Source organism: Penicillium paradoxum, assembly GCF_028828445.1.
Source record: "Penicillium paradoxum strain IBT 22861 chromosome Unknown utg000003l_segment0_segment0, whole genome shotgun sequence".
Taxonomy (NCBI): domain Eukaryota; kingdom Fungi; phylum Ascomycota; class Eurotiomycetes; order Eurotiales; family Aspergillaceae; genus Penicillium; species Penicillium paradoxum.
Genome location: NW_026643181.1, coordinates 3,711,509 through 3,724,009, shown reverse-complemented (window position 1 = coordinate 3,724,009; position 12,501 = coordinate 3,711,509). Strand labels below are relative to the sequence as shown.

At 49.7% G+C, this 12,501-nt stretch overlaps 4 protein-coding genes across 4 annotated transcripts; 3 read left to right on the top strand and 1 right to left on the bottom strand.

Moving 5' to 3' along the window:
- Positions 1-538: 538 nt before the first annotated feature.
- Positions 539-4,664, top strand: N7457_003229 (uncharacterized protein; the record flags this gene model as incomplete). Its single annotated transcript, XM_057174274.1, has 5 exons — positions 539-546; positions 588-791; positions 857-1,573; positions 1,629-3,053; positions 3,131-4,664. The coding sequence occupies 5 exons, from the start codon at positions 539-541 to the stop codon at positions 4,662-4,664; spliced, it is 3,888 nt and encodes a 1,295-aa protein (XP_057034425.1).
- Positions 4,665-6,127: 1,463 nt separating this feature from the next.
- N7457_003228 (SND2/TMEM208 family protein) lies at positions 6,128-6,739 on the bottom strand (the record flags this gene model as incomplete). The annotated part of the gene is made up of 2 exons (XM_057174273.1): positions 6,128-6,634; positions 6,731-6,739. 2 exons carry the CDS (start codon positions 6,737-6,739, stop codon positions 6,128-6,130), a joined length of 516 nt encoding a protein of 171 aa, XP_057034424.1.
- Positions 6,740-7,484: 745 nt separating this feature from the next.
- On the top strand, positions 7,485-10,072 carry N7457_003227 (anaphase promoting complex subunit bimA; the record flags this gene model as incomplete). Its single annotated transcript, XM_057174272.1, is given in 5 exon segments — positions 7,485-7,821; positions 7,878-8,051; positions 8,101-9,377; positions 9,392-9,943; positions 10,001-10,072. 5 exon segments carry the CDS (start codon positions 7,485-7,487, stop codon positions 10,070-10,072), a joined length of 2,412 nt encoding a protein of 803 aa, XP_057034423.1.
- Positions 10,073-10,652: 580 nt separating this feature from the next.
- Positions 10,653-11,585, top strand: N7457_003226 (1-acylglycerol-3-phosphate O-acyltransferase SLC1; the record flags this gene model as incomplete). Its single annotated transcript, XM_057174271.1, has 2 exons — positions 10,653-11,364; positions 11,419-11,585. The coding sequence occupies 2 exons, from the start codon at positions 10,653-10,655 to the stop codon at positions 11,583-11,585; spliced, it is 879 nt and encodes a 292-aa protein (XP_057034422.1).
- Between the last annotated feature and the right edge of the window lie 916 nt (positions 11,586-12,501).

The following is a 12,501-nucleotide window of genomic DNA, read 5'->3' as shown; positions in this document are numbered from 1 at the left end:
ATACTAGGCCGCCTTACCTCACAGACGTGACCTAGAGATTGTCCGTGTTTGATAGTAACAAAGCAATTCGGCCCAGATGCTTTGCTGCCCCCCAGGCGGACGATCCAGTTGATGACTCAGCGGTGTGTGCTGGCAATACGGTAAATACAATTCTTTTCAAAGTTCCAAGGGCTGAGGGCCACGTATTAGCGTATTTGTAATACGAATAGCCACCGATGACCTCACTGAGCGCTGACTAGAAGCAAATTCCTGATTATTGTGTCATATGCGCAGGGTCCCATTGTCGCTTTAATAAGAATATCACGCCTACGCCTACTTCATTAGACTTGAAATAAATGTACTCAACGCTTTCCTCCTCGGAATCAACAGCCTTGGAAATCGCCTAGGTACCTGACTGCGGCCCGTGAAAGTTGGTAGTGCCAAGACCGACGCGAGCATTCCGCCTACAGTAGCTAATAATTTGCTTTCACTAGTCAGCCTCGAGCTCCAATCTTGAGGAAAGCCGCCTATTCGACCGGGCTGTTACATTTTTCTTCCGATGCAGCGGTAATCCTCTGCTGAGTCGACTCGATCTAAGTGTGTGGAAGGGAAGCCCTCCGAAAATTACGGCGGCCGACCTCACATCTCACAAAGAAATCGCGCGATCTCGACAAGGCCAACGTCAGTTGCGAGATGGCAGTGACAGAGAATGGGCAAGTGGCAGAGGCCACAGGCAAGACGAGTGGGCAGCCAGATGTTGAAAAGCCACGGAAAAAAGGATTCGTGCGATGGACAATTGGGCTTGTCGTGAGGTAAGTAATGGTACCACCGCGCTTATAAACCGCCAGAGTCTCCTTTTAACATCTCTATCTCGCAGACTTTTTATTTGGTATGCGCTTGTGACGTCGTTCTTGCGATGTCCATCCAATGTCGCAGATCTTACAGCGACATCACCGCGAGTTTGCAAACCGTACCTGATTGCTTGTTCGCACGTGGAACCTTATGTCACGCCATATTATGAAATCTATGCAGCGCCTTACGTCGACCAAGCCCGGCCATATGTGAAGGTTTTCAATCAGCGTGTCTATACTCCAGCGTCAAAGGTCGCCAAATCAGGATATGAAAAGTATGGGGCGCCAGCATTGGAGCGAGCCCAGGCCTATGGGGTTGAGCAATGGCAGCTTCAAGTCACACCAAGACTCGAGGCTTCTCAGGGCAAGCTGCATCAGCTATATCTGGCCAAAATAGACCCTTATGTTCAGCACAGCGTTGCTGTTGTCTCTCCGTTCTATCGGAAGATCAACAAGGCTGTGTCCACCATCCATCAGGGCCACCTTGTACCTTTTTACACTCGTTCCATGCCTTTCATCGGCAAAGCCTACTCAACAAGCCAAGGAGTTCTGGTAACCCATGTCATGCCGGGTGCACGGTATACCTGGTCATCTGCGGTCTACTTTGCTAACAGCTCGTTGTGGCCCCACATTACTGGTCTTTACTCTGAGCAGGTCGAGCCTCAGCTGGTGAAGATTGGCCAGCGGCTGGCGAGCTACAGGGAAGGCAAGCAACTCCGCGCTGTCGTAGAGGATGTGGATAGGTACTCGCAATTCCTTGCTTTTCCAGACCACGACTTTGCTAACTATTGTCACTAGCACCGCAACAGTGCAACCCGTTATTTCGGCGGCTACCAGATCTCAGGGACAGACTCAGACTACAAGCACTGTAACATCTACATCTACATCTACGACCCAAGCTCCTGTCCAACCTACCCTATCCCCTACAGAGCAAGCTCAACAAGCCCGCCAGAGGATTGATTCGGATCTTGAGCGGTGGCAGGGTAAATTTGCTCTAGCGGCTGATAAGGGTATTGAAGACCTAGAGGAACGCATTGCTGAGATTGTCTCTGCTCTGGTTACAAGTAGTGCGAACAGTCATGGTGAAAGCCTTTCTATCGCCCTTCAGTCGGTCTCTGCCGAACAGATTTCTTCAATCAAGCAACGAATTAATGAACTCGCGGAGTCTATGCCAGATGAGGACGCTCCCGAGATTGAGGAGTCAACTGGAGACTTGCTCGTGCGGGACATCCGGGCTTCTGCTATCTCCGTGAGAGATCGGGCCCATGCACTCCGAGAATGGTCGATTTCGTTCGAGGATGAGCTTGTGCGTCGGGTCACGGCTGCCATCGATTCCACCCTAGATGTTCTCGACAGCATTCGCGATCTAGGCCTACAAGAAATTGGCATGCGCTGGGTGTGGATGGATAGCGTCACATACAAGGATTGGGCGAAGTATCATGCTCTCAAAGCCCAACTCGAGGAATGGCGTGACGAGATTCGGACTATTGGCATGAACCATCAGTCGATTTCAGACGCCAGAGCCATTGCGAGTGGCATTTTGGATCAGGGCATGCATGAAGCCGAGCAAGCTGCAAGAGAACTTGTTCGGTTGAAGGATGTTGGGATCTGGAAGCTCGCTGCTCGTGAAGTCAGTGATAACTTCGAATCTCGCACAGAGCCCCCGCCAGCGAGACCCAGGCCCCAGGCGGAGACCCAAGAGTCTGACGAAGAGCCCACCAGCCTGAACCTTGATCACGATGAGTCCACCGATGCGGTACTAGAATCAGACTCGGTGGATTACACTTCCGAAGAACCCTTCCCTGCCGATGAGTCTTTCGCGACAGTCGATGTCGAGGCGGATTTTGATGCCGATAGCGAATCTTCCATGGCCGATGATATAGTGTTAGAACAACAGCCTTCCACAGGAAGCATCTTTGGTGTTGCAGCTGCCGATGCAAATTCACATCAAGCACCCATTCTAGATGAAGAGGACCAAGATGTGCTGGACAGTCTAGCGAGTCAGGCTAGTAACTCTTACGCCGAGGTAAGCAACGCTGTCAGTGAGGCTATCTACGGCACATCGGTCACCCCCGGAGTCGGTGAGAAAGCAGCATCATTGGCTAGCGACCAGTATTCCCATGCTTGGGCCGCTGCCTCCACCGCTATCTATGGCACTCCTCTGGGCCCTGGGGAGAAAGTCTCTAGTGCCGCCTCTGAAAAATATAGCGAGGCTGTAGCCGCGTAAGTAGTATAGAATATACCAGTGTCTTAGAATCACATAAAAATTGAATTCTCGCTAACGCGAACTTCTGCCACAGTGCATCATCGCTCATATACGGCACACCAACACCGGTCGTCCAATCTCTTGTCAACGAAGCCAGCTCAGCACTTGCTGATTCCACGGATCAGGCTAAAATTCTTTATGAGATTGCGAAGTCCCAAATCCTTGGCCAAATGGCTCAATCTAGCGCTCCTATACATTCCCAGCTCCTAGCTTCCGTTGAATCGGCTTATTCTGGGTCTCTGAAGTATGCCACGGACGGGCTAGAATCGAAGCTTCATGCTGTTCGAGCCACTCCAACATCATCCAGCTCTGGACCCCTGTCCCACATCTCGTATATCGCATCATCCCGCTTGGACCGAGGGCTCAGCTTGGCGTCGGAACACCTAGCCCAGGTGCAACCGACACTAGCCAGCCCCTCTGGTCTCGAGCCATTTGTCCTCGATGCGCAGCGCCGCTACTATGAAGCAGTCGGGTTGGCCCATGAGCATTACACTGCTTTTATCTCCACGGCGTCCGGTGCGGTCTACGGCTCACCGACCCCCACAGCAGCTCCTGGAAGTTTCAAGGGAATGATTGAAGAAGCAGGGTCTCAGTACGAGCGCGTGTCCTCGTTAGCTTCTGCAAGTCTGGCCGCTGTCGTCGCATCGGCAAGCTCTGTCGTTTCTTCTGCAGATAATGGCAAAGCACAAGGTATCATCGACGATGCGTCATCCAAATACAATGCTGCCCTCTCTGCGGCTTCGGCGACCCTTTCCCTGGCTTCTATGTCAGCCAGCTCGGCCATATATGGAACTTCCACCGGCCGTTTAGAGTCCGTTTCTAGTAAAGCATCTGAAAACTGGGAGAATCTCATTTCTATGGCCAGCGAGCAAGTTTACAATTCACCGACTCCATTGATGCAGGAAGTGGTGAATAATGGGCGTCTGCAATTTGAGGCAGTCCAGGAGCTTGTCTCCGAACTGCTTGTGGGCAAGCAGCCTTCATTCACCGAGAGCGTTCTGAGCAAGCTATATGCCGCATATGAGACGCCATACCCGGTCACCGTTGTTGCCTCCGCCTCTAGCTACATCAACGAGGCTTATGGATCTGCGTCCTCAGTTGCTGCTTCTATCATTTCAGAAGCCCCCCGTATAGAAGATATTGTGCAACACGCGAATGACCAACTTCATGCTGCTGTCGAGGCCGCCAGTGTTGGTATCTACGGAACCCCTAAAGGCTCCTTCGAGCAGGCTACCGATGCCGCAGCCGATGCATACTCTACGGCTTTCTCTCAGATTAGCAGCGCCGTCTACGGCAAGGAATCCAGTTATATCGATATGGCCAAAGAAGCCATCGATGACATCCAATCCAAAGCCAGTGCTGCCATGTATGGCGAGGAGCCCAATGCAATGGAGAGCGCCAGTGTCCGTCTCACCGCAGCCGTTGAAAGCGCCAAGTCTCAGTTGGCTGATCTAGCCGCCAGTGCCAACAGTGTTGCATCCGAGGCAGCTGAGACTGCCGCATCCCATGTTGACGATGTGACAAGCAGCATCAAGAGTGCTGCAGCTGCAGTCAAGGACGAACTGTGATTTTCCAATCACAGCATGTATAACGTTTATCTCTTGTTTCTTTTCCCTTTCCTTCTTTGTCCATTTTGATTTCGGCTCGAACAATCTACTCTCAACGAATTTCATGCCTCGAGAATGCCATGCGCGGTTTCTAGCGCATTATTCCCCATATAGTTTGTCACGACGGCCATATGCTGATGATCTGTAACATGCACAATCTTTTTGTTATTTTCGGATTATCTTCTGATTTTGTGTTCCCCTCTTCTTCCTTTCTGATTGAAACACGGGCTCGGTTTCGAAGTGAAATATTTTCAGTACATAGTGAGTGAATGAGTTCTCAACCATCGTAATTGATTTCTCGGTCTTGTCGGTAGGTAGATGCTACCTAGGTCAATGTATCTATCTATATATAAAGAGGGATTTTCGTGCTCGTCCCCCTTCTAACCGACGTTCTCTTGTCAAGCAAGCAGACAAATATACCCAGCAAGGATTGTTGGAAGATCCTATCTAGTTTCAACTTGAATAGCTCAGTGATCTGCAAGCACTAGATCTTAGGTCCTGGATAGCTGTGATCCATGGGCCCTCCTTGGGATTGCAGCAGGACTGTTACGGTTGCAACTGCTTGATAGGATCTTATTTTGAACTGCATTCAGCCGTATAAATCCTATTTCCGGGTAATTTAGCGTATGAATATGTCTCGCAAAGCACATTTGTGGCACTATTCATCACTGAGTGAGCTTATAAGCCGTCCTCCCCAAGACACCACGGCCCTACAATTTTTTGGGATCGCTATGACAATGCAATCTTAGTTTTCTTTTAGTTCCTTGGGAAGTTTTTCCTTTTTGCTATATAAGTTTTGTTGTGTGCCTTTATCCGGTTATAGCCTCAAAAAGATGCCACCAATCGAAATATATATACCTCCACAAAAACACCTTGTAACTGCATCTACAAAACACGATTAGAGAGGGTAATCCAATGGTCATTCATGGATAGACAGTTTTAAAGGTTATTATGTCTCATTATATTGATCTACCTAGATAGTAAATACCTGGCATGTTCCTACGAATTAACCATCCAGACCTTCAACATTCAGTAGTCTATCCCCTATTACACTGAGATATAGGTCGACCTCTGTGAAGAGCAAATGTTGCATTGTCCAAATGGCTCGCCTTCAGTTCTCTTGTCCATAGTAACAGCTGCACTGAATTCATATTACTTCACCTATAGCGCTTAGTGGCTAGTATTGGCACGGATCTTCTGATTCGGGGCGATGTTGTCTGTTTACTGTCCAGGGTCACTGAGAGTGTCTTACTACATGTAGTGGATACTGGTTAACTCTCATATGTGGTGTAATCGCTGTAGTCTACCAAATATAGTGGCTCTAATAGGAACAACTAAGGATGTTGAAGCAAAGATGAAGCTGAGTCTGTAGCCACATTTTACAATATTATATTGTGTACATATCTTTCACAACCCCCACGCGATCACCTGTATTTCATGTGTGACCCTCTCTTTTCTCTCTTCAATTGCGTCTTGCTCTTCGGGGCGTCAGCCTCTTGTCCGGCATCACTGCCACTCATCCCAGCAAATCCCTTCTTCACACCCATGATTGTGGTATAGGCAGCATAGACAGAGTATATGGGGATCACCGCCCACAGCCACCAAGCCCGGTCATTGAAGAGGCAGGCAGCAACAATACATCCCTGGGTCCAATAAAGCACATCCCACATATACTCCGTCAGGCCTGTTGCATTGAGATCCTCGCCGGCAGAGCGCAGGGAGCCATCTTCATGATAGCGGGGCCGGCCCATCCGGTCCAAATAGTATTCAATGGCAAGAGTTGGAACAGCCAGGAAAAAGTATGGCTTCAGTGAGCGCGGCCGTCCGAAGGTGAAGTGCAGCAGGAGGAAGAGTAAGTGCAATGCGGCAGAGATGAGGTGAGTGCGACTGAGCACAGCGCCATTGCGAGTCGCCAAAGATTTGGCAGCTTTCTGTTATACAATCAGAAGGGTTCTCATTCCATACCATTCAATACTTGAAGCCAGTTTGGAGGTTTGCGGCAGCAAGAAAGCACTCTCATTACATACCTGGGCCATGGTTGAATGCGATCACTACGTGATCGGCAATGCAGTGCTGATTGAGGTTCCGTCGAATTTGAGAAGCTCAAGATCAATTGACCTCTGCTCTTCGGAATGACAAGCAAATGACCGAATTTCGAGGCTGGGTGGAGTCAAGAGGACAGAGGGGACATGACAGCTGCAGCCCATCGGGTGATTGTTGCCCTCCACGACCCTCACCGCCCTCTCAAAACGGCAGATTCGACAAAGGCCGCTTGAGACCAAAATAACAGAAAGAACGGCTAAAGCTGAACTTATCTGGGCCTCTTTTGCAATTCTTTGCTTCTTTGGAAATGTCCCTGGTACTCTGAAAGAGCCATTCTGCGCCTGCAGATGACGTAATCAGAGGGACCTCTATTCGCTTCCTCCGATCATTTATCCTCTTACATTTCCGACTTCGCCTTACATTCCTCATTGTTACGTATTGAGGTCTATCAACAGTTCCTGCATCTAGACAAGTTATAACGAAGGCATCGGACTTGACGCTGTCCATGTCTTGCGGGTGTTGATGGACCAGTCGCTCGCGCTACAACAACCCACTCGATCGCGTCGTTGTTTCCTCCCCGCGTCTCGGAGGACACCACAAAGGCGCCGGACATTGATGCCACAGTAGCGCCGAAAAGACCGACTCTTGCAATCGCATCATTGTGTCAAAATTCAACTTAACCCCCACGATATTCACCTTGCCTTGTGCTGTCGCATAAAGTACCTCCGACCCCTCACCATGGCCTTGTCCACCGGGCATGTTGTTAGCCAGTTACGGCATCTCATTTACTACCAACTCGACAATAACCTAATTCGCAATGCGCTCTTCCTTGCTGCGCGACTCCTTGCCTACGAACCACGATCACATGAGGCCCAATATCTACTCGCCCTTTGCCATTTACACAACGGAGAAGTGAAGGCGGCCTTTGAATGCAGCCAAGTTACAGGTTCGCGCGGTCTGCACGCTGGCTGTGCCTATGTCTTTGCCCAGGCATGCTTGGATTTGGGCAAATACCTGGACGGTGTCACGGCTTTGGAGCGCAGCAAAAACCTTTGGGCCTCCAAGAACCACTGGAGTAAGCATCGCCAAACTTTCATTCAGCTTAGACCCCAAGTACTGACCGCATTACAGACAAACATAGTGAAACCCAGCGCCAACACCTCCCTGATGCTGCAGCTGTGTATTCTCTCCAGGCAAAGCTTTGGCATGCCCATAAAGATTTGACCAAAGCAGTTGACTGTTACGTGGAAGCCCTGAAGCTGAACCCCTTCATGTGGGATGCTTTCTTAGGGCTTTGTGAAACGGGTAGGTCCAGTCTTGTCTCTCCAAGTGGGGCTTTCTAACGCAAAATCAGGTGTCAATATTCGAGTCCCGAACATCTTTCAGCTCAGCCCAGAACTTCTTGCAATCATATCCTCATCACCAGAGGAAATAGCTAATAGGTCAGATAATCTGGCTTACGGGGAGGGAAATCTTCCCGTGCAGCCTCCCGGAAATCCTGAATCTGACCCTTTTATGGTCTCTGCCTCCCGCGGCGAGACGGACGCCACGTTTGGCAGCTCTGCCCTTTGGGAGAAGTTCAATGGAAGCTCTGCCAATTTCGCCTCGATGGCACAGCCTGTTTTTCACGACGGAATGGAGACTCCAGGCGCACAGAGCAGTGGTTCTGAAGACTTCCGCATCGCGAATGGAGTCACTGACCCAGAAGGTGGATGGGAAGCACCCCTGGCCCCGGCCCGTAAGACACGGACAATTCAGACAATGAGCCTTGACCATACCGGACAGCCTCCACCACGGATGCGCACAACAGGCATTAGACCTCGACACAAAACAAGAACTGAACCGGAAGGTCCGCCGACTGCCGCAGTCGACAGAGACACCTCCCTTATATCGAGATTTGGTGACCGCAAGCGCACAGTTTCTGGTCAAGTCGCACACCCTCTTCCTCCATCACAACCAACTGAACCAGGGGCTCCACAACGCCGGAGCGTTCGTTTGTTCAATCAAATAAAACCTACTACCAGCAAGCTTTCAAATAGCACGCTAACTGGCAAAGACGGCCGCGAAATGAAGAAGCTAAGAGGCGGCCCCACGAAAGGACGAATTGGAAGTGTGCCCACTGTCGGACGTGTCGTGAGTGGCAATCGGAAACCCATGGAGGCACCCGAACATGATGGTAAAGACAATCGTGCTGGCCTTTCGCAACCCAATTCTCACATTCCCCCCTTACCCAAAAATGCTGAAAAAACGAAAGAGCTCGAGGCCTTGGATTGGCTTTTGGGGCTCTTCAACAAACTTGCCTCTGGATATTTCTCATTGAGTCGTTACAAGTGCGCCGATGCCATTAGCTCTTTCAATTCTCTCTCTCAGGGGCAGCGTGAAACCCCTTGGGTTCTTTCTCAGCTTGGACGGGCCCATTTCGAACAAGCAAGCTACGCAGAAGCTGCCAAGTACTTTTCTAGGGTTCAAAAATTAGCTCCCTCTCGCTTAGAGGACATGGAGATCTATTCGACTGTCTTATGGCATCTGAAAAGCGATGTTGAATTGGCTTATCTGGCGCACCAGCTGCTCGAAGCCGATCGCCTTTCCCCCAGGCGTGGTGTGCCATTGGAAACTCTTTCTCTCACCAACGTGATCACGACCAGGCACTCAAGTGCTTCAAACGTGCCACTATGATAGACCCTGAGTTCGCATATGCTTTCACGCTACAGGGACATGAATATGTTGCCAATGAAGAATACGACAAGGCATTGGAAGCCTACCGCCACGGCATCAATGCGGACAACCGACACTACAATGCATGGTACGGACTGGGGACCGTATATGATAAAATGGGCAAACTTGACTTCGCTGAGCAACATTTCCGTAATGCAGCCAGCATCAACCCGACGAATGCGGTACTTATTTGCTGCATCGGTCTGGTTTTGGAGAAAATGAACAATCCCCAGGATGCCTTGATCCATTATAGCCGAGCCTCCTCATTGGCCCCCAACTCGGTGCTGGCCAAGTTCCGCAAGGCACGTGTCCTGATGAAGCTGCGTGAATACAAGTTTGCTTTAGCCGAATTGAAGGTTTTGAAGGATATGGCGCCAGACGAGGCAAACGTGCACTATCTTCTGGGAAAGCTGTACAAAATGCTCCACGACAAGGCCAATGCTATCAAGCATTTCACAGCGGCCTTGAACTTAGACCCTAAGGTATGTCTCAAATACCAATTTTTCCACTTTTCTTTTACTAACTTCGGTCCCACGCAGGCTGCACAATACATCAAGGACGCGATGGAGTCGTTGGACGACGATGATATGGACGATGAGGACATAGCTTAGACCTGTGATGTTCCAGGTCTTTTGGGCTCTTGCGTGGCCCTATCTTATGAGCACGGCGTTTAAGGGCCTCTTTGCACAGCATCACTGTGGAGTTTTCTTTTCCAGGTTTAGACATCTGGCATATGATGGTGTTCTGTACATTAGTTCAATGATTTTCCCATGCATCATGAGGGTGGTGCGTGCATAATTCCATATTTTTCTCCAAAAAAAACAATCTCCACTGGCTGTAAATTCTTCAACATTCAAGTTTTTACATTCTGCGATGTCGGCGTCTACCTGTCGCCCGCGAGTGCCCCGGTGACCTCCGTCATATGCGTCTGTCAGGCGGTGAATCAGCCTCGGGGCAGAAAAACGATTCAACGTTTCTACTCCAAGTCGCCCTTCCCCACAAGTCATGGTTCACTCTTGGATTTGATCGACTGTTCCTCTTTTTCTTTATTCATTGACCTATTCATCGCATTACAGTCCTGGGCAGGGCCTGTTCGCACGCCGGTGACCAATGTAAGTCCCGTCTCAGTCCATAATTACTATTTTCTGACTGCATTTACCTAGCTCTTTTACTTCACCAACAATCGTCATCATGTCGTTCGGCTCTTATATCGTTTCAGGTGTTACCTCCTTTGTGGTGGTGACCGTCTCCCTCTTTGCAGTCGGCCAGAAAGTGCCTCGCGCTGCTTTCGCTGCACGGTGTCTTGCATCCTACGGATCTCTCCTCGTTTGTGCCGCATACGGCGTGGTCGCCTCGATTTGTCTGCGCTTAGCTGGATATGGCCGCATTTCGCAATGGGCAACAGGTCGCAGCTTCAAGTGGATGATGCAGTTGACGACTGGTGTCAAGTTTGAGGTTGTCGAAGGCGCAGAATACCTCACCACTCGCCCGGCCGTCTTCATTGGCAACCACCAGACCGAGCTGGATGTCTTGATGCTTGGCTCTGTCTTCCCTCCATACTGCAGCGTCACTGCCAAGAAATCCTTGCGAAACATTCCCTTCCTGGGCTGGTTCATGTCTCTGTCTCGCACTGTCTTCATTGACCGTGCCAACCGGGAGACAGCCCTCAAGGCTTTCGATGGTGCCGCCGCCGAGATGCGCGACCATCGCCAGAGTGTCTTCATCTTCGCCGAGGGCACGCGGAGCTACTCCGATGAACCTACTCTTCTGCCTTTCAAGAAGGGTGCTTTCCATCTCGCTGTCAAGGCCGGTGTGCCCATTGTGCCCATTGTGACGGAGAACTATTCGCACGTGATGTCGCCTCGTGCCTTGCGATTCAACGCTGGTACAATCAAAATTAAAGGTTGGTAGTAGTTCAAATTACGGAAGTAGAGTATGGCTAACGATTGTGAAACAGTTCTGCCTCCCATCCAGACTCAGGATTTGACATCGACCGATGTAGACCAGTTGACCCAATCTACACGGGATTCCATGCTCAAGACTCTTGCGACAATGTCCCACACACAGAAGAATGAGGCTGACGCTTCTTGCACTAACGGTGTCTCTAGCGCCGTCGAGATCTAAGTGCGAGAATAAAAAAGTTTGATCTGTCACATGCTCTCTATCACGCTCGGAACTCACCGGTTTTTATCTCGCTGATTTGAGCCCTATATCGGATATTCGAAAAGGAAGCCCACTACAGCAGAGTGCAAATTCGAACGCCACAGCCTAACAAGAGAGCCAACCTGGCCCTTCGAATTCACTGCGGTAAATTCGTGTTTCTTTCTTTCAGTACATACTCCCCTGTCCATGTGCCCCAAATTTAGGATACGGGAACCTCAGCTGTTCAAACCTATCCCGCTGATTAGCCTTGAATTTTCAGGGGATCAGCAATACCCTAGACATTGGCGCTGCCTTTCTACACCCTTTTCACTCTTGATCCACCTCCCCGTTTGCAATTGGAAATGTATATATTTTAGCACGAACGCATGACATGACCTGGTTAATGTTGAATGTTTGCTTTTCTGTCCTTATATACACGTTGGCCCTTCTCAGACTCCTGGATAGAAGTTACTTGGCTTATAAATTTCCAAGTCTCTTTTTATATACTTCGAACGTTCTTCTCGTGGATACAAATTGGGTCCAAAAATCCGATTAATCCAAGATTGGTTTTCAAGACAGTGTTCATTCAAAGCTAAAGCACTCAGTCTGACAAGCTAAGTCTCGGGATGTTCAAAGACACGCCATCAGGTTTTATAGCCTGTCCGCGACGAAGTTTGGGGTGGATCCTAGTATCATCCTACATCTACGTAGCAGGAAGGAACTACCTAGGTACCTATGTAGGTAACACATCTTACGAAAGAGCTTAGCCGTCAGATTTGAAAACACGGATATGAGATGAAAGCAGAGACTTCACTGTCATTGCTGTCTAAGGGACAAGGTTCGCTAATCATAACTAGAAAGTGCACAGAAATATGCCCGAGGGGGAATCATCGCGGTA